Below are 26,545 nucleotides of genomic sequence, written 5' to 3' on the forward strand. Positions count from 1 at the left end.
TTTATAACCCAGGAAGCTGCAGGAATAGAAGATGGCCCCCCTCCCCCCACACACCTCCCCCCCCCTCTCACCAGCCCCACCCCCACCCCCCCCTCACCAACCCTCCCCCCACCCCCTCACCAACCCTCCCCCACACATTCCACCCAGCCCCACACCTCATCCTCCTCTATCATTACCTGGGCTTAGTGAGAGGCCATATTTAACAAACTAATCCCCCTAATAACACTTAAGGAAGGCAGATGGACAGAGTGTGGAACAGGAAGACAGGACGAGATGGATGGACAGAGTGTGGAACAGGAAGACAGGACGAGGCGGGTGGACAGAGTGTGGAACAGGAAGACAGGACGAGGCGGATGGACAGAGTGTGGAACAGGAAGACAGGACGAGGCGGGTGGACAGAGTGTGGAACAGGAAGACAGGACGAGGCGGGTGGACAGAGTGTGGAACAGGAAGACAGGACGAGGCGGATGGACAGAGTGTGGAACAGGAAGACAGGACGAGGCGGATGGACAGAGTGTGGAACAGGAAGACAGGACGAGGCGGATGGACAGAGTGTGCAACAGGAAGACAGGACGAGGCAGGTGGACAGAGTGTGCAACAGGAAGACAGGACGAGGCGGGTGGACAGAGTGTGGAACAGGAAGACAGGACGAGGCGGATGGACAGAGTGTGGAACAGGAAGACAGGACGAGGCGGGTGGACAGAGTGTGGAACAGGAAGACAGGATGAGGCGGATGGACAGAGTGTGGAACAGGAAGACAGGACGAGGCGGGTGGACAGAGTGTGGAACAGGAAGACAGGACGAGGCGGTTGGACAGAGTGTGCAACAGGAAGATAGGACGAGGCGGATGGACAGAGTGTGCAACAGGAAGACAGGACGAGGCGGATGGACAGAGTGTGCAACAGGAAGACAGGACGAGATGGATGGACAGAGTGTGGAACAGGAAGACAGGACGAGGCGGGTGGACAGAGTGTGGAACAGGAAGACAGGACGAGATGGATGGACAGAGTGTGGAACAGGAAGACAGGACGAGGCGGGTGGACAGAGTGTGGAACAGGAAGACAGGACGAGATGGATGGACAGAGTGTGGAACAGGAAGACAGGACGAGGCGGGTGGACAGAGTGTGGAACAGGAAGACAGGACGAGGCGGATGGACAGAGTGTGGAACAGGAAGACAGGACGAGGCGGGTGGACAGAGTGTGGAACAGGAAGACAGGACGAGGCGGATGGACAGAGTGTGGAACAGGAAGACAGGACGAGGCGGATGGACAGAGTGTGGAACAGGAAGACAGGACGAGGCGGATGGACAGAGTGTGCAACAGGAAGACAGGACGAGGCAGGTGGACAGAGTGTGCAACAGGAAGACAGGACGAGGCGGGTGGACAGAGTGTGGAACAGGAAGACAGGACGAGGCGGATGGACAGAGTGTGGAACAGGAAGACAGGACGAGGCGGGTGGACAGAGTGTGGAACAGGAAGACAGGATGAGGCGGATGGACAGAGTGTGGAACAGGAAGACAGGACGAGGCGGGTGGACAGAGTGTGGAACAGGAAGACAGGACGAGGCGGTTGGACAGAGTGTGCAACAGGAAGATAGGACGAGGCGGATGGACAGAGTGTGCAACAGGAAGACAGGACGAGGCGGATGGACAGAGTGTGCAACAGGAAGACAGGACGAGGCAGTGTCTGGCCACTCACTCCTTTAATATTCAGCCCACCAATGGTTCCAGTCTCACCACAATCTCATTTACATCACTGTAACTCACATTTCATCACATGACCTCCTGCTCCAATCACACTGCCCCACCATCCATATTCTTACCGGACAAAAATATGCAGAGAAAATGAACAAAACCAACATTTATATTTAATGCCTGTGAGATTTCCCAGGTTTCTCACAGTGTCCAAGAGATTAATCTTTAATTCCCCGAGACTCCAGAGCACTCTACAGGTCCGTGACCCCACCAATCAGAGTGAAGAATCATGTCCATGCAGAACCTGACTCCCTGAACCTTGTCCCTTCCAGTCTCGGGGGTTCAGGCTCTGTGTCCCAATCCAGGTCTCAGGGGTCAGGATCTCATTCCCAATCCGGATCTCGGGGTTCAGGATCTCATTCCCAATCCAGGTCTCAGGGGTCAGGATCTCATTCCCAATCCGGATCTCGGGGTTCAGGATCTCATTCCCAATCCAGGTCTCAGGGGTCAGGATCTCATTCCCAATCCAGGTCTCAGGGTTCAGGATCTCATTCCCAATCCAGGTCTCAGGGGTCAGGATCTCATTCCCAATCCGGATCTCGGGGTTCAGGATCTCATTCCCAATCCAGGTCTCAGGGGTCAGGATCTCATTCCCAATCCGGATCTCGGGGTTCAGGATCTCATTCCCACTCTGGGTCTCGGGGTTCAGGATCTCATTCCCACTCCGGGTCTCAGGGGTCAGGATCTCATTCCCACTCCGGGTCTCGGGGTTCAGGATCTCATTCCCACTCCGGGTCTTGGGGTTCAGGATCTCATTCCCACTCCGGGTCTCAGGGGTCAGGATCTCATTCCCAATCCGGATCTCGGGGTTCAGGATCTCATTCCCACTCTGGGTCTCGGGGTTCAGGATCTCATTCCCACTCCGGGTCTCAGGGGTCAGGATCTCATTCCCACTCCGGGTCTCGGGGTTCAGGATCTCATTCCCACTCCGGGTCTTGGGGTTCAGGATCTAGTTCCCAATCTGGATGCTGGCCCCCCTGTTGATTTGGAAGGCAGGGAGCAGGGGCTGGGTGAAGGTGGCCTGGAACTGGTGGAGGAGGACAGCCCTGTCAGTAATGCCATAGAAAGACAAGGTATGACTGGGGAAGTTCAGGTAGATGCCGAGACGTTGGTAAGGGGCAGGCACTGGATCACCTGGCTGGTTATGGTGCCAGGGCCTCCCGGTGCCCTCAGCCAGTTCCAGGCACCACGAGACATGGTTACGTCCCAGAAAGCAGGCGATGCCGCGGCCTTTTCGGTGGATTTGGCGGTAAGTCAGGCCCACCAGCACTGGGCCTCCAGTGATCCACATCTCCCAGTAATGGTGGCCACCTGAGAACTCCTGTACGGCCAGCACCTGGCACAGCCGATTGAATCTGTCCACGTGCTCTGGGTAATCCTGGACCCTGGGGTGCGAGCTGAGCGCGTGCTGTCCATTCCCCCTCAGTTCCAGCTGGTCAGAGGCCGTGTTTGGGTCAAATGTCACCACCGTCAAATCTGCATCAAGAGAGAGCGCGAGATAAGGACACATCGCAGAGTGACTTCACCCAGACTGACAATATCCCCCGCACCCCCAGACACCATTCATCTCCAAAACCCCCACTCCCATCACTAATGACCATTATTTGGGTGATTCAACCATGGAGGGCAGTGTCAGGGCAGGTCACAACGACCACTATTGGATAGTAATTCAAAGGAAATACTGAAGTGAATCCAGATTGAAACCCACTCAGAATCTAGAACAAATCTCCCTCTACATTGTGCCATCAAACACTCCCTGGACAGGTACAGTACGGGGATTAGATACAGAGTAAAGCTCCCTCTACACTGTCCCCATCAAACACTCCCAGGACAGGTACAGTACAGGGGTTAGATACAGAGTAAAGCTAAAAAAAAAAAAAAACGGGCTTAGATACAAAGGGGCTGCTCCTCAAGTTCTGGCTGCACTTCAGCCCCACGCTCCTGATCTTTGGGCACCCGGTGCGGAGGGGCTTGGGCCGGGAGGAGGATCTCCTCGTCGGTCTGCTCCTGGGCCTGGCCAAGGTGGCAATTCACAGGTCCAGGTTGCGGGCCGTCGGGGGGTCCGTCCTCCCCGATTGCCTGCCCCTCTTCCGCGGTTACATTCGCACCCGGGTGTCCCTGGAAAAGGAGCATGCGGTGTCCGCCGGTACGCTTGAGGCCTTCCGCGACCGGTGGGCACCGCAGGGACTGGAGTGCATTGTCGACGCCGAGAATGGCATTTTAATTTGAGTTTTTGTTTATTTATCTGGTTTTAATAAAGTTATTTTAAAATATAAGTGTGTATATAAAGGGGGCCTGAGGAATAAAGGCCCCCTCGACATAGAAAGAAAAAAAAAAACGGGGTTAGATACAGAGTAAAGCTCCCTCTACACTGTCCCCATCAAACACTCCCCAGGACAGGTACAGCACGGGGTTAGATACAGAGTAAAGCTCCCTCTACACTGTCCCCATCAAACACTCCCTGGACAGGTACAGTACAGGGGTTAGATACAGAGTAAAGCTAAAAAAAAACAAAAAAAAACGGGGTTAGATACAAAGGGGCTGCTCCTCAAGTTCTGGCTGCACTTCAGCCCCACGCTCCTGATCTTTGGGCACCCGGTGCGGAGGGGCTTGGGCCGGGAGGAGGATCTCCTCGTCGGTCTGCTACTGGGCCTGGCCAAGGTGGCAATTCACAGGTCCAGGCTGCGGGCCGTCAGGAGGTCCGTCCTCCCCAATTGCCTGCCCCTCTTCCGCGGTTACGTTCGCGCCCGGGTGTCCCTGGAGAAGGAGCATGCGGTGTCCGTTGGTACGCTTGAGGCCTTCCGCGACCGGTGGGCACCGCAGGGACTGGAGTGCATTGTCGACACCGAGAATGGCATTTTAATTTGAGTTTTTGTTTATTTATCTGGTTTTAATAAAGTTATTTTAAAATATAAGTGTGTATATAAAGGGGGCCTGAGGAATAAAGGCCCCCTCGACATAAAAAGAAAAAAAAAAAAAACGGGGTTAGATACAGAGTAAAGCTCCTTCTACACTGTCCCAACAAACACTCCCAGGACAGGTACAGCACGGGGATTGGCTGCCCACTGATTTGGGAGCCTGAGTGCATCAACGAGGTGCAGCTGACAGTGCTGGTGGCAGTTGGAGGTTGCAGAGGTGGAGAGAGGAGCTACACTGAGCAAGGGAGAGCTTCTACAAACAAGCAGAGGAAAACTCCAACAACAATCACCTTTAAAAGAGAAGAAAGTGACATTCTTTTTTTGTTGGAAACAAGGCTTTGTCTGGTGGTGGGTGCTGAACACCAGTAATTTACTTTGGACTGTTGGGGGAGGAACAAGTGGCTGGAACAACAAGGGGTGGGGCTGCCAATTCAACAGGAATCTGTGCTGCTGCAAAAGCACACAGGAAAGCTCCCTCCCCACCCCAATTGCCAAGCCTGGGTCAGCTGAAGCTGCCCAGCTAAACAGACGGAAGGGGATAGATAGTGCCTGGGCAGCTTCAGCTGACCCAGGTGAAGACGACTCCCCCAACCAGAAGACCGGAAGACCAACTTCAAAGACTGTTTTAAGTGTACTGTGAGCACCACCTCCAGAAAGCAAGTCATCCCTTCCAGCCTGCCTTTGCCTCTCCTCTATTACCTCAGCCTCTCCACTAATCTGTTGTTTGTTTGTTTGTCTTTACTACACATTCAATATTTTCAGTTAAATCGCTGATATTTGGTGTGCAAGTCCACAATTTGGGGTGGGTTTAGCTCTTGGACCCATGGCAAGCCCTTCATCACCGGTGGCGGGGCCCTCTACTACCTACGCAGCTGCAGCTTCTGTGGCTGCCCACGTGGCCCCGTCACCCTTTAAATTATTGACATGCAGCCATGGGGTGAAGAGCTATCCCCACCCCAACATGTCTATTGAGGCCTGCGTTAAGGCAATGGCCGTGGTTGTCGGCCCCTCGGCCATTGTTGCGGCCTCAAAGATGTATGGGAAGGCTGTGTTCTTTTTGAAGACCGAGCGGGCGGTGTCCCTGGCCCTGAGTAAAGGGCTCACTGTGGGGGGGACCTTCCTGCCAGTGGACCCTCTGGGGGCCACTGCGCATCGGATAATGTTGTCCAACGTCCCACCCTTCATTCCCAGTGAGCTCCTCCTCCCCCACCTGCACCATCTGGGGGAGGTGAGGTCGGGGATCACCCCAGTCCGGCTTGGTCTTCGGGAGCACAGCCTCCAACATGTCTACTCCTTCCGCCGCCAGTTATTTATGCAGCTGGCGCGGGAGGAGGACACGGAGGGCCAATTTAATGTGGAGTTCCAGGGGACGGCCTACCGCGTCTTTTGGACCTCGGACGGGGCGCGGTGCCACGTCTGCAAGGGGGTGGGGCATGTTCGGAAGAACTGCCCCAACCTCCCGGCCGCCAGCTCCACCTCGGCGGCCCAGAGTGGTTCCACAGCACCTCCTCCCACTCCCCCCGCACATCCAACAGACACCGCTCAGTCGGTTCCGGAGGCTGTGGTTTTCACAGCCTCTGGCGGGGAGGGGAGCGTCCGTCCGAGCGGAAGGAAGACGCGGGGAAAAAAGAAACATCGTGAGGCGCGTCCCCTGGACACTTTGACTCAACCCGAGCCTGAGCTCAGCCCAAAGCCCATTCCCATGGAATCCACCTGTCCCAGGGCTGGGCTCAGGCCCAGGGTGACTAAAAAAGGAAAAAAGGGTGCGGAGGCGGAGGCCTCTGATGACATGGAGGTCTCTGAGTCTCCGCGCCCAAGTGCGAAAAAGAGGAGAAGGCACCCCTCCACAGAAATAACACAGGGCCCTGAGGTGCAGGGCCCATCTGTTGGAGGGGAGCTGCCTCCTGTTTCTGGTCCTCAGGTGCCCCCTACCGCCACCACCAAGGCTGCAAAGTCCGGGCAGGTGCTCCCTATTCCTCAGGATGGAGGGGAGGGGATGGCCCCGGTACGTGAGGCCCCTCCTGAAGGAGTAAGTGGGGCCCTGCTTGTGGTGGGGGAGCCTGGGGAAACTGCCCATTCCGCCACTGCTACTGGGTCGGGTGTCCTGAATGAAGGGGAGGGCGAGGCCCCAGAGGGTCGGGCCTCCCAGCCGGAGTCCACCACCAACCAGGAGACACCCGACCCAGTTATAACTGAGAATGCTGCCCCATCTGCTGGGCCTGTGGGTGCTGGCGGAGCGGGAGATGGCCTCCTCTCGCCGCCTCCAGTCTCGGCTCCGGCTGGTTTCCCGGAGTCCGGAACTTCTGTCTCCCCTGGACCAGTCATTGGCCTGGGGATGGAGGTGGAGGGGGGTCCTGAACCGCTGGTGCCTACAGGCTCCAGTTTCACAATAGAACCCAGAGAGGACTCCTCCGCCATCGATCCTGGGGGTGGGATCGTGACGGAGGCGGGACCAGCTGGCGCGGCCGGGACGTCCGCCCCACAGTGTGTGGTGGATGTGTTGGCCGCTGGCGGTGACGACCCGGAGGAGGATGGGGATTCGGTGCGGGGCACGGAGGATGATCTTGATTCCATCGCCAGTGAGGTGGTGGAGTCCCTCGTGCCTCCCACCGAATCTCCTCTCATCTCCACGGCGGAACTCCGGGATTTCCTCGCGGCTTGCAGGGGTTGCCGCAATAAAGTTCAGCTGGCCCTCGACCGTTGGTCGAATCTGGCGCTGATCATCCAGTCCGTCCGTGCCGCCCTTAAGATAGCGGGCAAGCGCGCGGACGTGAAACTGGTTGAGAGGCGCCGTTTTAATGTGTTCCTCAATGGGTTGCTGGGGGAGTGGAGGGCCAGGTGCACTTCCACTCCCTCCTCACAGTGAGCTGTTGGTGACGGGTTTTAAGTACCTTTGACATGAAGATAACCATAGCCAGCCTCAACATCAACGGCAGCAGAGGGGCTCACCGCAGATTTCACAATCTCTCAGTCCTTAGGGAAGGGAGATACGCGGTGAGCTTTCTGCAGGAAACCCACACCGTTCCGGGAGACGAAGCCACCTGGCTCCTGGAGTGGCAGGGTGGGGTCTACATGAGTCACCTCACCCCTATTTCTGGTGAGGTGGCTATCTTGTTGGCCCCGACTTTTCAGCCGGAGATCTTGGGGGTCAAGGAGCTAGTGCCGGGCCGCTTGCTCCACCTCGCCGTTCGCCTGGGTAGCGTGCCGCTCCACTTTGTGAACGTGTACGCGCCCAGGCCTGGCGCTTTGCAAGCGCGCTTCTTTGAAGAAGTGTCCGCTCTCTTGAGCTCCATCGATAGCGGCGAGTGCATCATCCTCGGGGGGGATTTTAACTGCACCCTCGAGGTGGGGGATCGCTCCGGTCCCCAGCGCGGCCAAGCGTCGGTGGAGAAGTTGAGGGGACTGATCAGCTCCCTAAACTTGGTGGACGTCTGGCGGAATCTCCATCCCGACTCCAGCGCCTTCACGTGGAGGTCTGGAGGAGGGGGGTCGCGAATCGACCGCCTCTACATTTCGCAGGCGTACGTCTCCCGCGTCTCGGCGGCCTCCATGCGGCTGGTGCCGTGCTCGGACCACCGCCTGGTGTGGGCGGAGTTCACTCCGCTCCGCACGCGGGCGGGGTCTGCGTACTGGCACTTTAACAACCGGCTGCTGGAGGACGTGCGATTTCGGGACTCGTTCTGTCGATTCTGGGCCGACTGGAGAAGGAAGCAGGGGGGCTTCCCCTCCTTGAGGCTATGGTGGGATGTGGGCAAGACTCACATCCGCGTCTTCTGTCAGGAGTACGCGAAGGGGTCGACCAAGAGGCGGGAAGCCGAGGTCGGGCGCCTTGAGAGGGAGGTGCTCGACTTGGAATCCCGCCTCGGTCATGCCGTCGCGGACCCGGCCCTGTGGCAGGCGTACAAAGAGAAGAAGGGCGCGCTGAGGAACCTGCAGCTCATAGGGTCCCGAGGCGCGTACGTGAGGTCGCGGATCCAGATCCTGGAAGATTTGGACCGCGCCTCACCCTTCTTCTACTCGCTGGAAAAATGGCGGGGGGTCCGTAAGCAGCTCGTCGAGCTGCTGGCCGACGACGGATCCTCCATCACGGATCCGGAGGGAATGGGCCTCCTGGTCCGGACGTATTACAGTGCGTTGTTCTCTCCGGATCCGTCCAGCAAGGATGCGCGCAGAGTTTTGTGGGAGGACCTGCCGCAGGTCAGCCCGGAGGGCGCCGAAGGATTGGAGGCTCCGCTCACGTTGGCGGAGCTGACTGGCGCCCTCCACCAGCTCTCGAGGGGCAAATCCCCAGGGCTGGATGGGTTGACCGTGGAGTTCCTCAGGGCGTTCTGGGACGTCCTGGGGGACGATTACGCGCGGGTCCTGGGGGAAAGCCTGGCGACCGGGGAGATGCCCCTCTCGTGGCGCAGGGCGGTCATCGTCCTGCTGCCGAAGAGGGGCGATCTCCGCCTGCTTAAAAACTGGCGTCCGGTCTCCCTCCTCAGCACGGATTATAAGATCTTTGCCCGGGCTATGTCTACCCGCCTGGGCTCCGTGCTGGCCCACATGATCCACCCCGACCAGTCCTACACGGTCCCGGGCCGGTCCATCCAGGACAACATCCACCTGGTCCGGGACCTGATCCATCTTTCCCAGAGGACTGGTCAGTCGGTCGCCTTTCTCTCCCTCGATCAGGAGAAGGCGTTCGACAGGGTGGATCACGATTACCTTTTCGGGACTCTGCGCGCTTTCGGACTCGGGCCGCATTTCGTGGCCCGGGTCCGACTTTTATACGCCGCCGCAGAGTGTCTAGTCAAAGTTAACGGGTCCTTGACGGCGCCCCTTCGATTTGGGAGAGGAGTGCGTCAGGGGTGCCCCATGTCCAGCCAATTGTATACCATCTGCGTGGAGCCCTTCCTGTGCCTGCTTCGCAGGAGGTTGACGGGATTGGCTCTGCGCGAGCCGGCCATGCGGGTCGTCCTCTCGGCTTACGCCGACGACGTGCTCCTCGCAATCACAGATCCCGTTGACTTGCGGAGGATGCGCGACTGCCAGCAGACCTTTTCTGCCGCGTCCTCCGCGAGGATCAATTGGGAGAAATGTTCCGGACTCCTGGTTGGTCAGTGGCGGGTGGACTCCCTGCCGGAGGAGATGACACCTTTTGCGTGGAGCACCACGCACCTCCTCTATCTGGGAGTCCACCTTAGCCCCGCTGAGGAAGCCTGGCCGGCAAACTGGCAGGAGTTGGAGGCGAAAGTCACCGCTCGGCTGGGGCGCTGGACAGGACTGCTCCGAGTGCTTTCCTACAGGGGCCGAGCGTTGGTCATAAACCAACTGGTGGCCTCCATGCTGTGGTACCGGTTGGTCACTTTGGCCCCGCCCCCTGTATTTGCCACCAAGATCCAGAAGAAACTCGTCGATTTCTTCTGGGGCAAGAGGAAACACTGGGTCTCTGCCGCGGTCCTGAGTCTCCCGATCGAGGAGGGCGGTCAGTCGCTGGTGTGCGTCCGCACCCAGGCTGCGACTCTCCGCCTTCGGACCCTGCAGAGATACCTGTACGTCGAGCGTCCTCCCAGATGGTGTGCGCTGGCGACGTATTTTTTCCGCCAGTGTCACTGCCTTCAAGACGACACGCAGCTCCCGGTGGAGTCCGTTAGCCGCGCCTCTCTGAGGGAGTTGCCTGTCTTTTACCGGGATCTTTTCCGAGTCTGGAACATGGTCGCCTCCAGTCAGGACGCTCCCCCGCCGGCGGAGGAGAGCGCCTCGGCTGTCCGGGCGGCCGACTCCGGGGACGGTCCGGCGGGCGGAGGAGTAGCCGAAACCCCCGGGACGCCCCTCACTGCGGGTGGCGAGGGGGCTCGGGAGTGCGGAGCGATCCCGGCCGAGCTGACTCCCGCTCGGCCGGAACTGCTCATCGGGCCCAGGCCCCGAAACCCTCCTCGGGAGCCGGTCCCGCACAACCCGAGCCGCCTCTCGGAAATGCCCTCCGTGCCATTCCAATCGGCGCGGAGGGGTTTCCTGTACGGGCTGCTCCTGCACACTCTCCACTTCCTCGCCCTCGTCAGCCGGCCGGACACGCCCTGGCGGTCCGCGTTGCCATCTGGCGGCGAGGGGAAACCCCGATGGAGGTCTCTCTACGCGGGAGTCTTCCCCCTTTACATCGGGGACCTGGGGTGGAGGGTGCTGCACAGAGCAGTCCCGTGCAATAGGCTTTTAAGTAGGTTCACGGACTCCCAGGCCACCTGTACTTTCTGCGGCCTGGACGAGTCCGTGTTCCACATTTATATGGAGTGTGCGAGGTTGCAGACCCTATTTGAGTATCTGAAGGGGCTGCTCCTCAAATTCTGGCTGCACTTCAGTCCCACGCTCCTGATCTTTGGGCACCCGGTGCGGAGGGGCTTGGGCCGGGAGGAGGATCTCCTCGTCGGTCTGCTCCTGGGCCTGGCCAAGGTGGCAATTCACAGGTCCGGGTTGCGGGCCGTCGGGGGTTCCGTCCTCCCCGATTGCCTGCCCCTCTTCCGCGGTTACGTTCGCGCCCGGGTGTCCCTGGAAAAGGAGCATGCGGTGTCCGCCGGTACGCTTGAGGCCTTCCGCGACCGGTGGGCACCGCAGGGACTGGAGTGCATCGTCGACGCCGAGAATGGCATTTTAATTTGAGTTTTTTGTTTATTTATCTGTTTTAATAAAGTTATTTTAAAACTGTAAATATGTACATAAAGGGGGCCTGAGGGATAAAGGTCACCTTGTAAAAAAAAAAAAAAAAACGGGGTTAGATACAGAGTAAAGCTCCCTCTACACTGTCCCCATCAAACACTCCCCAGGACAGGTACAGCACGGGGTGAGATACAGAGTAAAAGAAAAAAAACAAAAAAAAAACGGGGTTAGATACAGAGTAAAGCTCCCTCTACACTGTCCCCATCAAACACTCCCTGGACAGGTACAGTACAGGGGTTAGATACAGAGTAAAGCTAAAAAAAAAAAAACGGGGTTAGATACAAAGGGGCTGCTCCTCAAGTTCTGGCTGCACTTCAGCCCCACGCTCCTGATCTTTGGGCACCCGGTGCGGAGGGGCTTGGGCCGGGAGGAGGATCTCCTCGTCGGTCTGCTACTGGGCCTGGCCAAGGTGGCAATTCACAGGTCCAGGCTGCGGGCCGTCAGGAGGTCCGTCCTCCCCAATTGCCTGCCCCTCTTCCGCGGTTACGTTCGCGCCCGGGTGTCCCTGGAGAAGGAGCATGCGGTGTCCGCCGGTACGCTTGAGGCCTTCCGCGACCGGTGGGCACCGCAGGGACTGGAGTGCATTGTCGACACCGAGAATGGCATTTTAATTTGAGTTTTTGTTTATTTATCTGGTTTTAATAAAGTTATTTTAAAATATAAGTGTGTATATAAAGGGGGCCTGAGGAATAAAGGCCCCCTCGACATAAAAAGAAAAAAAAAAAAACGGGGTTAGATACAGGTATAAAGAAAAAAAATAGGTTTGATACAGAGTAAAGCTCCCTCTACACTGTCCCATCAAACACACCCGGGGCAAAAGAAAAAAAAACAAAGAAAAAAAAAAAAACGGGGTTAGATACAGAGTAAAGCTCCCTCTACACTCACTGTCCCCATCAAACACTCCCAGGACAGGTACAGCACGGGGTTAGATACAGAGTAAAGCTCCCTCTACACTGTCCCCATCAAACACTCCCCAGGACAGGTACAGTACAGGGGTTAGATACAGAGTAAAGCTAAAAAAAAAAAAAACGGGGTTAGATACAAAGGGGCTGCTCCTCAAGTTCTGGCTGCACTTCAGCCCCACGCTCCTGATCTTTGGGCACCCGGTGCGGAGGGGCTTGGGCCGGGAGGAGGATCTCCTCGTCGGTCTGCTACTGGGCCTGGCCAAGGTGGCAATTCACAGGTCCAGGCTGCGGGCCGTCAGGAGGTCCGTCCTCCCCAATTGCCTGCCCCTCTTCCGCGGTTACGTTCGCGCCCGGGTGTCTCTGGAGAAGGAGCATGCGGTGTCCGTTGGTACGCTTGAGGCCTTCCGCGACCGGTGGGCACCGCAGGGACTGGAGTGCATCGTCGACACCGAGAATGGCATTTTAATTTGAGTTTTTTGTTTATTTATCTGTTTTTAATAAAGTTATATTAAAATTATGTAAAGAAAGGGGGCCTGAGGAATAAAGGCCCCCTCGTCATGAAAAATATAAAAAGGGCCTGGGGTATAAAGGCCACCTAGAAAAGATTTTAAAAATGGGGTTAGATTCGGTCCCAGGCCGTTCCACCCAGGACAATATCCACCTGGTCCGGGTCCTGATCCATCTTTTCCAGAGGACTGGTCTGTTGGTCGCCTTTCTCTCCCTCGATCAGGAGAAGGCGTTCAACAGGGTGGATCACGAATACCTTTTCAGGACTCTGCGCGTGTTTGTACTCGGGCCGCATTCCGTGGCCTGGGTCCGACTTTTATACGCCGCCGCAGAGTGTCTAGTCAAAGTTAACGGGTCCTTCACAGCGCCCCATCGCTTTGGGATTGCCCATGTCCAGCCAATTATATACCATCGCTGGAGTTCAGAAGAGTGAGGGGGGCTCGCATAGAAACCTATAAAATTCTAACAGGACTTGACAGGGTAGATGCAGGAAGGATGTTCCTGATGGTGGGGGAGTCCAGAACCAGGGGTCACAGTCTAAGGATACGGGGTAAACCTTTCAGGACTGAGATGAGGAGAAATTACTTCACCCAGAGAGTGGTGAGCCTGTGGATTTCGCTACCACAGAAAGCAGTTGAGGCCAAAACATTGTATGTTTTCAAGAAGGAGTTAGATATAGCTCTTGGGTTTAAAGGGATCAAAGGATATGGGGAGAAAGTGGGAACAGGTTACTGAGTTGGATGATCAGCCATGATCATAATGAATGGCGGAGCAGGCTCGAAGCGCCGAATGGCCTACTCCTGCTCCTATTTTCTATGTTTCTATCTGTGTGGATCCATTCCTGTGCCTGCTTCGCAGGAGGTTGACAGGTTTGCCTCTGCACAGGCCAGGCACGTGGGTCATCCACTCGGCTTACGCCGACGCCGTGCTCCTCGCGGTCACAGATCCCGTTGACTTGCGAAAGATGCGCGACTGCCAGCAGTCCTTTTCTGCCGCGTCCTCCGCGAGGATCAATTGGGAGAAATGGTGGGTCAGTGGCGGGTGGACTCCCTACCGGAGGAGTGGACACCTTTTGCATGGAGCACCACGAACCTCCTCTATCTAGGAGTTCACCTTAGCCTCGCTGAGGAAGCCTGGCCGGCAAACTGGCAGGATTTGGAGGCAAAAGTCACCACTCGGCTGGGGCGCTGGACAGGACTGCTCCGAGTGCTTTCCTACAGGGGCTGAGTGCTGGTCATAAACCAACTGGTGGCCTCGATGCTGTGGTACCGGTTGGTCACTTTGGCCCCACCCCCTGCATTCGACACCAAGATCCAGAAGAAATTTGTCGATTTCTTCTGGGGCAAGAGGAAACACTGGGTCTCTGCCGTGGTCCTGAGTCTCCTGATCGAGGTGGGCGGCCAGTCGCTGGTGTGTGTCTGCACCCAGGCTGTGACTCTCCGGCTTGGGACCCTGCAGAGATACCTGTACGTCGAGCGTCCTCCCAGATGGTGTGCGCTGGCGACGTATTTTTTCCGCCAGTGTCACTGCCTTCAAGACAACACGCAGCTCCCGCCGGAGAACGTTAGCCGCACCTCTCTGAGGGAGTTGCCTGTCTTTTACCGGGATCTATTCCGAGTCTGGAACATGGTCATCCCCAGTCAGGGCGCTCCCCCGCCGGAGGAAGAGAGCAGAGGAGACAAGGTTAGGTGGGAGAAGCTGGGGTTGTTCTCCCTGGAACAAAGGAGATTGAGGGGAGATTTAATAAGAGGTGTATAAGATTATGACAGAATCACAGAATAATACAGTGCAGAAGAGGCCCTTCAGCCCATCGAGTCTGCACCGATGCATTAGGTTTAGATAAGTTACACAAGGAAAACTGTTCCCATTAACTGATGGTGCAAGGTCGAGGGGATACAGATTGAAGGTTTTGGGCAAGAGATGCTGGGGGGGATGTGAGGAAGAACTGTTGTACGCAGCGAGTGGGAATGACCTGGAACTCGACGCCCATGAGGAGGGTGGAAGCGAAGACTATGAATGACTTCAAAAGGAAATTGGATGGGCACGTGATGGAAATAAATTTGTAGGGCGGGGGGAATGGGACTGACTAGAGTGTTCTGCGGAGAGCTGGCACGGACTCAGTGGGCTGAATGGCCTCCTTCTCTGCCGTATATTACTCTATGACTCGACACTGTCCCCATCAAACACTCCCAGGGTAGTTACAGCATGGGGTTAGATGCAGAATAAATCTTCCCTCCCTGATACTCACATTGCAGGAGTTCCAGCCTGGACTGGGTTTCATTTTGACTTTCCTGGAGGGATCTGGACACAGAGAGAGTTACTGTCTCAGTATCTGGATAGGAAGAAGCAGAGAGGAAGATGGATATTATTTGAGCTCCAATGTTTCCATGTTAAACTGGAGAGAGCCACTGACTGTGCTTCTCTCCCTCCGATTATTAAACATACCTGAATCATGGGGAAATATAGGTACTGTAGTTCAGAGATGAAAAGTGTCTCAGCTCCAGGGAATGGCGAGATTCATCATGAGCTCTTTCTGCCCGAGTCCAAAATGACTAACTTCTGCTTGTTGGAACATTTACCAGTTGGCAGCGGTTTAAGTGTCAGTGTTGCACCATGGGTAGCACTCTCATCTTGATGTCAGAAAGTCATGAGTTCAAGTTCTACACCAGGGACCTGAGCCATAATCCAGATTGACACTCCCAGCGCTGTACTGACAGAGGGTCAGTACTGAGGGAGTGCTGCACTGTCAGAGGGTCAGTACTGAGGGAGTGCTGCACTGAAAGAGGGTCAGTACTGAGGGAGTGCTGCACTGTCAGAGGGTCAGTACTGAGGGAGTACTGCACTGTTGGAGGGTCAGTACTGAGGGAATGCTGCACTGTTGGAGGGTCAATACTGAGGGAGTGCTGCACTGTCGGAGGGTCAGTACTGAGGGAGTGCTGCACTGTCGGAGGGTCAGTACTGAGGGAGCGCTGCACTGTCGGAGGGTCAGTACTGAGGGAGTGCTGCACTGTCGGAGGGTCAGTACTGAGGGAGCGCTGCACTGTTGGAGGGTCAGTACTGAGGGAGTGCTGCACTGTCGGAGGATCAATACCGAGGGAGTGCTGCACTGTTGGAGGGTCAGTACCGAGGGAGTGCTGCATTGTCGGAGGGTCAGTACTGAGGAAGTGCTGCACTGTCGGAGGGTCAGTACTGAGGAAGTGCTGCACTGTCGGAGGGTCAGTACTGAGGGAGTGCTGCACTGTTGGAGGGTCAGTACTAAGGGAGTGCTGCACTGTCGGAGGGTCAGTACTGGGGGAGTGCAGCACTGTCGGAGGGTCAGTACTGAGGGAGTGTTGCACTGTCGGAAGGGCAGTACTGAGGGAGCGCCGTACTGTCGGAGGGTCAGTATTGAGGGAGCACAGCATTGTCAGAGGGTCAGGACTGAGGAAGTGCTGCAGTGTCGGAGGGTCAGCACTGAGGGAGTGCTGCACTGTTAGAGGGTCAGTACTGAGGGAGTGCTGCACTGTCGGAGGGTCAGTACTGGGCGAGGGCTGTACTGTCAGAGGGTCAGCACTGAGGGAGTGCTGCACTGTCGGAGGGTCAGTACTGGGCGAGGGCTGTACTGTCAGAGGGTCAGCACTGAGGGAGCGCTGCACTATCAGAGGGTCAGTACTGAGAGTGTGCTGCACTGTCGGAGGGTCAGTACTGGGCGAGGGCTGTACTGTCGGAGGGTCAGTACAGAGCGAGTCCTGCACTGTTGTAGGGTCAGTACTGAGGGAGTGCTGCACTGTTGTAGGGTCAGTACTGAGGGAGTGCTGCAGTGTTGGAGGGTCAGTACTGAGGGAGTGCTGCACTGTTGTAGGGTCAGTACTGAGGGAGTGCTGCACTGTTGGAGGGTCAGTACTGAGGGAGTGCTACACTGTTGGAGGGTCAGTACTGAGGGAGTGCTGCACTGTTGTAGGGTCAGTACTGAGGGAGTGCTGCACTGTCGGAGGATCAATACCGAGGGAGTGCTGCACTGTTGGAGGGTCAGTACCGAGGGAGTGCTGCACTGTCGGAGGATCAATACCGAGGGAGTGCTGCACTGTCGGAGGGTCAGTACTGAGGGAGTGCTGCACTGTTGGAGGGTCAGCGGGTCTTTTTCAGGTTGGAAAGCCATAACTAGTGGGGTGCCACAAGGATCGGTCCTAGGGCCTCAGCTATTTACTATCTATATTAATGACAGAGGAAGGGACAGAGTGTAGAGTATCTAAATTTGCTGACAATACAAAAATAGGTGGGAAGGCATGTAGTGATGAGGACACAAAGAATCTGCAAAGGGTTATAGATAGGTTAAGTGAGTGGGCAAAAACTTGGCAGATGGTGTTCAATGTGGGAAAGTGTGAGGTAATCTACTTTGGTAGGAAGAATAAAAAGGCCGATTATTATTTAGATGGAGAAAGACTACAAAATACTGCAGTACAGAGGGGGCTGGGTGTTCTTGTACATGAAACACAAAAAGATAGCATGCAGGTGCAACAGGTAATTAGGAAGGCAAATGGAATTTTGGCCTTTATTGCTAGGGGGTTAGAGTTTAAAAATAGGGAAGTCTTGTTACAACTGTGCAGGGTGTTGGTGAGGCTGCACCTGGAGTAATGTGTACAGTTTTGGTCCCCGTATTTAAGAAAGGATATACTAGCATTGGAGGCAGTTCAGAAAAGGTTCACTCAGCTGATTCCTGGGATGAAGGGGTTGTCTTATCAAGAACGGCTAAACAGGTTAGGTCTTTATTTAATGGAGTTTAGAAGAATGTGAGGTGATCTTATCGAAACATAAAAGGTTCTCAGGGGGCTTGACAGGGTAGATGTTGAGAAGATGTTTTCACTAGTGGGAAAATCTCGAACTAGGGGACATAGTTACAGAATAAGGGGGCACACATTTAAAACTGAGATGCGAAGGAATTTCCTCTCTCAGAGGGTGCTGAATCTCTGGAATTCTCTGCCTCAGAGAGTTGTGGAGGCTAGGTCACTAAATGTATTTAAGGAGGATGTAGATAGATTTTTGAAATCTCGGGGAGTTGAGGGTTAGACAGAGCAGGCCCGAAAGAGGAGTTGAGGCCTGGGACAGATCAGCCATGATCTTATTGAATGGCAGGGCAGGCTCGAGGGGCTGAATGGCCTACTCCTGCTCCTATTTCTTATGTTCTTATGGCCGGCACTGACACGATGGGCTGAAGGGCCTGTTTCTGTGCTGTATAACTCTATGATTCTGTGACTCATTCCAGGGCCCCGTGTGATTGTGGGTGATTTGCTGAGGATTTCAACTGGTGAATACTGAGGCTTTTTATGACCTCTTGGCACATTCAGGACATGAAATTGGTTCCCTGATCAACTGTATTTCTTCGGTGAGTCCGTATCTGGTGAAAAACTGGGTTAACCCCTTGAATACAGCTTTGCCAGTAATTTTCCTGAAGGGTATGGCTCCTGGGAATCGGGAGGCCATATACAAGGTGGTTAAAAGGTATTGATAACCTGTCCTGATTTTGGGTAGAGGTCCCGCTGTCGATTAGAACTATACTGAAAGGTGCCCAGAAAGCAGGAATGGGGATCAGTGGAGCAGGTTTGATTGCAGGTTGTGGTTTCCCAACAACCTGGCAGGTATGGCAGATCTGACAAAATTTAACCACATCTTTGCGGATTCGTAGCCAGTAAAAGATACCCATGTGCCCAGCCATAGGGATTTCATGGGCCATTCGCAGAATCTCTCTGCAACATTTAGGAGGAACTACAATTTGGTGAACTAATGTCTACTCCTCCTCTGCAAGTCACTGTGGGGTCTCCATTTCCTCAATAGGATTTCATTTTTAAAACTGAACAGTGAGGCAGTTTCTCTGCCTCAGAAACTATCCTTTTTGAATCAGTATCTGCCTGCTCAGCTTCAATTGTATAGCTTCTGATTTTAGCCCATTTTGATAAAATGAGAGATGTTCACTCTTTATTGTAGCGATTGTAGCTGGAGACACGGCATCTGTGAGTGCCTTTGTTTTTGCTCACATTGTGGATAGCTTACATCCATGTGTGATGAGTTGTTTAATTTTAATTCTAGCAGACATGAATGTGTATTTCAGTGTAGGCAAAGGTATATATCAATTTCTCTTCCATCTTTCAGAAGGCAAGTGTACCAGTCTTTTTAATTTGTTTTGTATATACCTCTTTGTTTTGATTTTGTTTTTCCATCACTGCACTTCCCATGAACATGACACAATTATAAGGACACCTTCGATAGGCAGGTCCATCTGTGACTGATCAAAATCTGCACTGAACGGGCTAGTTTCTGAGTAGTAACACATATCCTTGTCTCCAGTTGTACATTTGAACAATGCTGCCTTCTCTGAATCATTCTAATGGGCAGAAACTTACCACACTAACAGACCATCTACTTCAGGCTAAGTCACATAATAGGAATTAATTAAAAAACACAAGTTTATAATCAGATGAGGTATAATTCAGCACAGGGTGGGGATGGGGCCAGAGCCCTCCCTGTTCTGTGGGTGGCTCAGTACCTCACTGGGTGATGTACTCAACAACCAAACCAGTTAACCAACAGAGTGACATCTACCAATTGGTTTAGTACAGTTGCAGCACTCAGCTCCATCTTCCATCTCCCAGGGGAGGGAGACAAGAACTCCAGACGGTCCTAGGCAGGGGAGACAGGAACTCCAGATGGTCCCGGGGAGGGGAGACAGGAACTCTAGATGGTCCCAGGGAAGGGAGACAGGAACTCCAGATGGTCCCAGGGAGACTGTAGCTCCAGACAGTCTCGGGGAGGAGAGACTGTAGATACAGCTCTGAGTTCCGGGCTAACATCTAGCAAGATCTTTGCATTTGGTGGGTGTGGGTGTGAGCATAAGAAATTGGAGAAACAATAGGCCATTTGGCCCCAACAGCCTGCTGCATTATCCAACCATCGCTTGGACTGTGGCAGTCCATACAATCCTCCCCCTGCATCAGACTAACCTCCTAATGGGTTAGTACAAGGATGGATACAGCCATTGGAGCAGGGTTCATGTTAAGGCCTGTCCAATAGTGTGGATATGAATACAGCCTCCCCAATAGGCAGTGCCAGAGGGAAGGGGCAGTGCTCTGCAGAGACACTCTGCCCTGCTTACTCTTCCTCCTCATCTTCCTCGCCCTTCCTTTCCCTTTGCTGTGTCCTGCTCAATGTATCCCTTAGTGATACAGTCTTATATTAAAACCAGCCACCAGTGACTGGACACAAAATGCAGCCCTTTAGGGTTGAGGCCTGATTGGTTGGTGAGGGCACTGACCTGCGAGGGCACTGACCGGCGAGGGCACTGACCGGTGAGGGCACTGACCGGCGAGGGCACTGACCGGCATGTTCAGCTGGGTGAAGACATCCAACTGCTCTCTCAGCAGCTCTGACAATTCTTTTGTTGCTGTACTCAGTTTGCTCAGGTGCTCTGGGACCTCTGATTGGGGTGCTGGACACAAAGGACAGTCTGGGGTCATCCTCGATATCTGTGGTCCCTGCGGAGATGTGAGGAGAGAAAACACAGGGTTTGTGTGACTAGGCTGAGTGGAGAGATGGGGAGGTTAGACACTGTCCTTCCTTCAAATTGAACTCAGTCTCCTCATGTTGGCTCTGAGCAGGTTTTTTGCTGCACAGTCAGCGATTGGAGGGCTTCTATCACTGGAGTAGTGATCTAGGAGAATACGTTCAAATTCCAACATACTTTGGGAAATAAAAAAGCTGGTCTCAGTTAAAGTGACTGTGAAGCTGTTGGATTGTCATAAAAACCCATCTGGTTCACAAATGTCTTTTAAGGAAGGAAACCTGCCGTCCTCACCCAGTCTGGACCTGGATGTGACACCAGATCCTTAACTGTGTCTGTTGTAGCCCAGAAAGACATTCCATTGTATCAAACAGAAGGCCCATCACCACCTTCTCAGGACAGGTAAGAATGGGCAATAAGTGCCTGCCTTGCCAATGTCGCCCATGGCCTCGGCAATGAACAGGCATTGCTGCTATTGGATCTTGCTCTGTATAAGTTGGCTGCCATTACCAGAGGAGGAAACGCAGGGTGGGAAAGGGTGTTGGGTAGTGGGGGGGGGGGGTGTGGGAAGGGGGAACGGGAGTGGGCGACGGTGGCGGGGGGGTGCTGTGGAAAGAGGGGGTAGGAAGTGGGGGTGGAGAGGGGGTGGGAAGGGGAGGGGGTGGTACTGCCTGTGTTACCTGCAACAGGATATGGTCGTGACATTCCAGCAATGTTTGCAGCTCCAGATGCTCCTGCCTGAGCTCAGACACTCTCTGCTCGAGATGCTGCAGTATTGCTCCAGAGTGATGGAGATGCACTCGCTCTGCATCCTGCACTGAAGCCACGACCTGGCCTCTGGCTCTCTCCACTGTCACCAGCAGCTTACAAAATTCCTCCTCCACCTCCCCTCTGATTCGCTCGAAAGACGCCTGTAGGCAAAAGAAGGAATCTCCTAGAAAGGGGACGTCTGATCATGGGGCAGGGCTTAAATCAGTTGGGGAGTGGAGGGGCCGCAGGGAGAAGAGCTTCTCCTCACCCCCCTGCCCCCCACAAACACCCCCCCCGCCCCCCACAAACCCCCACCCCCCCCACAAACCCCCCGCCCCCCACAAACCCCCACGCCCCCGCCCCCCCCCCCCCACACTCCCACTCTCCCCCAGCCACACAAGCCTGCAATCAGGTACTGGGAGTCACCCATCTCACAAGGGTGAGGTTATATATTGATGGTGCAGGAGCAGAGTCAGGGCTTGTAGACCAAGAGATCTTCCTCTTCGGCTGTCCCTCGGGAACGAGGATGACTTTCTTCCACTCCGGGTTGTGGGTCCTTAGATGACCGAATAGTCCAATCCTGATATTCCAGATCCTGAAGTTTATTTTGAGGGGGTGGAAGATGCCTGTGTGTGGGTTCTTTTATCAGGGGGTGGACATTGCACACCGACTACCACATGGTCCGAGTGAAACAAGGTCTTTGTCCAATGGCAGGGATGGCCGAGACAATTAGAGACCAGGCTCTGCTACACGGACGGGGACTAATACAGTCACATGGCCAGCAGGTCCAACCAGTGAGCCGGGGAGCAGGCCGTGTGGAACTGTGTCAGGGTGTTCTTGAAGTGGTGGCTGAAAGCCTGCTCCAAGGGCTCCTGTGACATGGGCTCCTCGGGACCCCTCACGGAGCTGGCAGGAATAGGATGAAGCAGAAAAAGCAGTATAACCAAGAGATACTGTGCATTTCACAGCCTCCTCGGAGGAAGGGTCTCATTATCATATCACTGACTGGTCCCAAAAGACCCTGGCTTCCCACCTCCCCCCCTCCCCACACTACCACCCACCTCCCCCCCTCCATCTCTGCCCCCTCCCCACACTACCACCCACTCCCCCCCTCCCCACACCTCCTCCCCACACCATCCCTGCCCCCTCCTCACTGTCCCCCCACTCCCCTAATCCACCCCTGCCTCCCACCACAGTATTTTGAGGGTGAGCAGAGTCCACCATGGTGAAAGGGCTGAGGGATGGAACCCTCAAGCTTGCGGCTGATTGCCCAGTGAGTTGGGGCTTAGGGGAGGGCTGGGTGATTGGCGAATGACAGCCCTCACAAGGTCCGTTACAACACGCCATCACCACAGGCCATGAGGACAGTCCGGACACAAATATCATGAAGGATGGAGTGAAGACACATTCATCAAGATAACACTGGAGGGCAGAGTAATGTCTCACCTGTTGGGAGGCTGCTCTTTCCTTCCAGGCTGTAATCTCATCCAATGTCATTTGAAGCTGTGACTCCACTGACCTCTGACACTTCACAATTTGCTCCTGCCAAATTGCAAACAGAAAATGGTGTATTAATCTGAACCTGTCTTTGGTTATGGGGCTGAATTTTATGGGCCTTCTGAAGACGTGGGCAGGGTGGGGCAGGAGGTGCTAAGTGAATTGCAACGGGAGGCGAGTGGGTGTGGGGCTCGCCATGTTTAATCGAGATGGGATAGGTCGAAGAAGGTCTTCACACCCAGAGGCTACTTGAGGCCTAGTAAAAGGCACTAAGCCAGGAGGAGGTCTCTGGCATGCGGCCCCACCTCACTTACCTGAGGTCCGAGTCTCCACCGCTGGTCCTGGGTCCCAGGCCTGGTACAGTACCAGCAATGGCCACTGCTCCTGGTGGCATTGCCATGACCACTGAGCTGTCAGCTCTGTGATTGGCCAGCAGCTCTTGGAGGCATGACTCTGTCTTTAAAGGGACAGGGACCCCAACGCCAGGCTGTAAATTGCCTGGGAGTCATGGGATCGTGCTGCAAGGGCGAGCTCCAAATGATAGAGGCAGGATTCTTCCCACCGTTTTGGCCCAGTGCCTGCCAGTGCCACAATATTCAGCCCAGGGAGTGCACTGGGACAGTGAGTCACTCCAGTTATAGGAAGTGCACTGGGACAGTGAGCCACCCCCGTTATAGTGAATGCACTGGGACAGTGAGCCATCCCGGTTATAGGGAGTGCACTGGGACAGTGAGTCACTCTGGTTATAGGGAGTGCACTGGGACAGTGAGTCACTCTGGTTATAGGGAGTGCACTGGGATAGTGAGCCACTCCGGTTATAGTGAATGCACTGGGACAGTGAGCCACCCCAGTTATAGGGAGTGCACTGGGACAGTGAGTCACTCTGGTTATAGGGAGTGCACTGGGATAGTGAGCCACTCCGGTTATAGTGAACGCACTGGGACAGTGAGCCACAACGGTTATATTGAGTGCACTGGGACAGTGAGTCACTCCGGTTATCGTGAGTGCACTGGGACAGTGAGCCACTCTGGTTATAGGGAGTGCACTGGGACAGTGAGTCACTCCGGTTATAGTGAGTGCACTGGGACAGTGAGCCACTCTGGTTATAGTGAGTGCACTGGGACAGTGAGTCACTCCGGTTATATTGAGTGCACTGGGACAGTGAGCCACTCTGGTTATAGGGAGTGCACTGGGACAGTGAGTCACTCCGGTTATATTGAGTGCACTGGGACAGTGAGTCACTCCGGGTATAGTGAGTGCACTGGGACAGTGAGTCACTCCGGTTATAGGGAGTGCACTGGGACAGCGAGTCACATTGGTTGTAGGGAGTGCACTGGGACAGTGAGTCACTCTGGTTAAAGTGAGTGCACTGGGACAGCGAGTCACTCCGGTTATATTGAGTGCACTGGGATAGTGAGTCACTCTGGTTATAGGGAGTGCACTGGGACAGTGAGTCACTCCGGTTATAGGGAGTGCACTGGGACAGTGAGCCACTCTGGTTATAGGGAGTGCACTGGGACAGTGAGTCACTCCGGTTATAGGGAGTGCACTGGGACAGTGAGCCACTCTGGTTATAGGGAGTGCACTGGGATAGTGAGTCGCTCTGGTTATAGGGAGTGGTGCCCCTTTAAGAAGACACCATATTTACCTTGGGGAGTTAAGGCATTCACATGTATCTATCGGTAGTTAGTGAGGCTCCAGCGATGTGGTAATGATGGAGCTAGTTAATGATGTGGGATTTAGTTACTGATACATGTTGCAATTTGAGGGAGTTTGGTGCTGTTGTCACCAGCGAGCAATATTAACGGCAGTTACCTTTTCTGATTTAACTATTTAGTGATAATAGAGATTCTAGCTCTGGGGATTGTAGTTAGTGATGTTAGATCTTTTCTGCATTCGAACAGTGACTCCCCTTCAGAATTACTGAGACTGTGAAAAGCGCTATAGAAATGCATGCAAAAGCAAAATACTGCAGATGCTGGAAATCTGCAATAAAAACAGAAGTGCGGGAAATACTCAGCAGGTTTAGCAGGGTCTGTGGAGAGAGAAGCAGAGTTAATGTTTCAATTCAGTGACCCTGAATACTGCCAGACCTGCTGAGTATTTCCAGCATGTTTGTGTTTTTATTATAGAAATGCAAGTTTTTGTTTACGCGCATTGATGCTGGTTACTAGTTCCAGCTGGTTACTAGTTCACAATGTTAGTAATAGTTACCCGGGCTTCTTCCAGCTGCTCCTGCACTCTCACAACCTGGTGGCTTTTGTGGTCCTCGTTATTGCAGAGGCTGCAGATGTTGAGTCGCTCCGTGCGGCAAAAGAATTGCAGCGGCTTGTGGTGTATCGGGCAGAGAGTCCGGGGATGGGGGTCAGCCCCGGGATGGGGGTCAGTCCCGGGATGGGGGTCAGCCCCGGGATGGGGGTCAGCCCCGGGATGGGGGTCAGCCCCGGGATGGGGGTCGAGGTCAGCCCTCTCTCGCTGCAGGGCCTCGCTCAGTTGACTCAGGCGGATGTTCTTGGCCAGCTGCGGTCTGCTGGGGAAGCTGTGCCGACACTCGGGGCAGCTACAGCCGCCGCTCTCCCGGTCCCAGTGCGCTGAGATACAGTCGCTGCAGAAACTGTGGCCGCACTCGGTGGTCACCGGGGAACGGAAACTCTCCAGGCAAATAGAGCAGCGCAGCAGCTCCTGAGTGCCCATCCTACCCTCAACCAGTCAAACACTCCCTCCCTCACCCTCTCACACTACCTCCCTGTCCCTCCCTCCCTCACTCCCTGTCCCTTCTTCACTCTCTCTCTCTCGCCTGCGATTTTCTTGTATTCAGTGTTTGAAACTCTCAGCTGTAACTCCAGGCCGATCAGCTCCTCTCTCCCCCCGTCTCCTCCTCCTCCTCTCTGTTTCCGGAGCCACTGTCGCCCGAGCGGAATCGAAACTAAAAATCGAAACTGAAACGTTCACAGGCAATGGCATTCACCCGCAAACTGACACTGACACTGACCAGCAACCTGACACTGAAACTGACCAGCAACCTGACACTGACCGGCAACCTGACACTGAAACTGACCGGCAACCTGACACTGACACTGACCAGCAACCTGACACTGACCGGCAACCTGACACTGACCAGGAACCTGACACTGAAACTGACCGGCAACCTGACACTGACACTGACCGGCAACCTGACACTGAAACTGACCGGCAACCTGACACTGACACTGACCAGCAACCTGACACTGACCGGCAACCTGACACTGACACTGACCGGCAACCTGACACTGACCAGGAACCTGACACTGAAACTGACCGGCAACCTGACACTGACCAGGAACCTGACACTGAAACTGACCGGCAACCTGACACTGACACTGACCGGCAACCTGACACTGACCGGCAACCTGACACTGAAACTGACCGGCAACCTGACACTGACACTGACCAGCAACCTGACACTGACCGGCAACCTGACACTGACCAGGAACCTGACACTGACCAGCAACCTGACACTGAAACTGACCGGCAACCTGACACTGAAACTGACCGGCAACCTGACACTGACACTGACCAGGAACCTGACACTGACCAGCAACCTGACACTGAAACTGACAAGCAACCTGACACTGACCAGGAACCTGACACTGACCAGGAACCTGACACTGACACTGACCAGCAACCTGACACTGACCAGGAACCTGACACTGACCAGGAACCTGACACTGAAACTGACAAGCAACCTGACACTGACCAGGAACCTGACACTGACCAGGAACCTGACACTGACCAGCAACCTGACACTGAAACTGACAAGCAACCTGACACTGACCGGCAACCTGACACTGAAACTGACCGGCAACCTGACACTGACACTGACCAGCAACCTGACACTGACCGGCAACCTGACACTGACCAGGAACCTGACACTGAAACTGACCGGCAACCTGACACTGACACTGACCGGCAACCTGACACTGAAACTGACCGGCAACCTGACACTGACAC

The 26,545-nt window shown here is 54.8% G+C and overlaps 2 protein-coding genes across 2 annotated transcripts; one reads left to right on the forward strand and one right to left on the reverse strand.

Annotated features, from left to right (window-relative positions):
- The first annotated feature begins 277 nt into the window (after positions 1–277).
- Positions 278–1,597, forward strand: LOC137366349 (uncharacterized protein FLJ40521-like). Its single transcript, XM_068028244.1, has one exon. It carries the CDS (start codon positions 278–280, stop codon positions 1,595–1,597), a length of 1,320 nt encoding a protein of 439 aa, XP_067884345.1.
- A 1,090-nt stretch (positions 1,598–2,687) lies between these two features.
- Positions 2,688–25,295, reverse strand: LOC137366360 (E3 ubiquitin-protein ligase TRIM65-like). Its single transcript, XM_068028263.1, has 6 exons — positions 24,770–25,295; positions 22,505–22,600; positions 20,989–21,219; positions 20,063–20,282; positions 15,026–15,109; positions 2,688–3,230 (listed from the first exon to the last, which is right to left on the reverse strand). Exons 1-6 carry the CDS (start codon positions 25,247–25,249, stop codon positions 2,704–2,706), a joined length of 1,638 nt encoding a protein of 545 aa, XP_067884364.1. The 5' UTR covers positions 25,250–25,295; the 3' UTR covers positions 2,688–2,703.
- Between the last annotated feature and the right edge of the window lie 1,250 nt (positions 25,296–26,545).

Source organism: Heterodontus francisci, unplaced genomic scaffold, assembly GCF_036365525.1.
Source record: "Heterodontus francisci isolate sHetFra1 unplaced genomic scaffold, sHetFra1.hap1 HAP1_SCAFFOLD_377, whole genome shotgun sequence".
Taxonomy (NCBI): domain Eukaryota; kingdom Metazoa; phylum Chordata; class Chondrichthyes; order Heterodontiformes; family Heterodontidae; genus Heterodontus; species Heterodontus francisci.

Excerpts from the sequence above, each read along its gene's own strand:
- LOC137366349 (XM_068028244.1), top strand. The coding sequence starts at position 278 with ATGGACAGAGTGTGGAACAGGAAGACAGGACGAGGCGGGTGGACAGAG.
- LOC137366360 (XM_068028263.1), bottom strand. The coding sequence starts at position 25,249 with ATGGGCACTCAGGAGCTGCTGCGCTGCTCTATTTGCCTGGAGAGTTTC. Across the intron at positions 20,283-20,988 it reads ACGACCATATCCTGTTGCAG|GGACCACAGATATCGAGGAT; the intron begins GTAACACAGGCA and ends ACATCTCCGCAG. Across the intron at positions 15,110-20,062 it reads GCCGGTCAGTGCCCTCGCAG|ATACTGAGACAGTAACTCTC; the intron begins GTCAGTGCCCTC and ends CTTCCTATCCAG.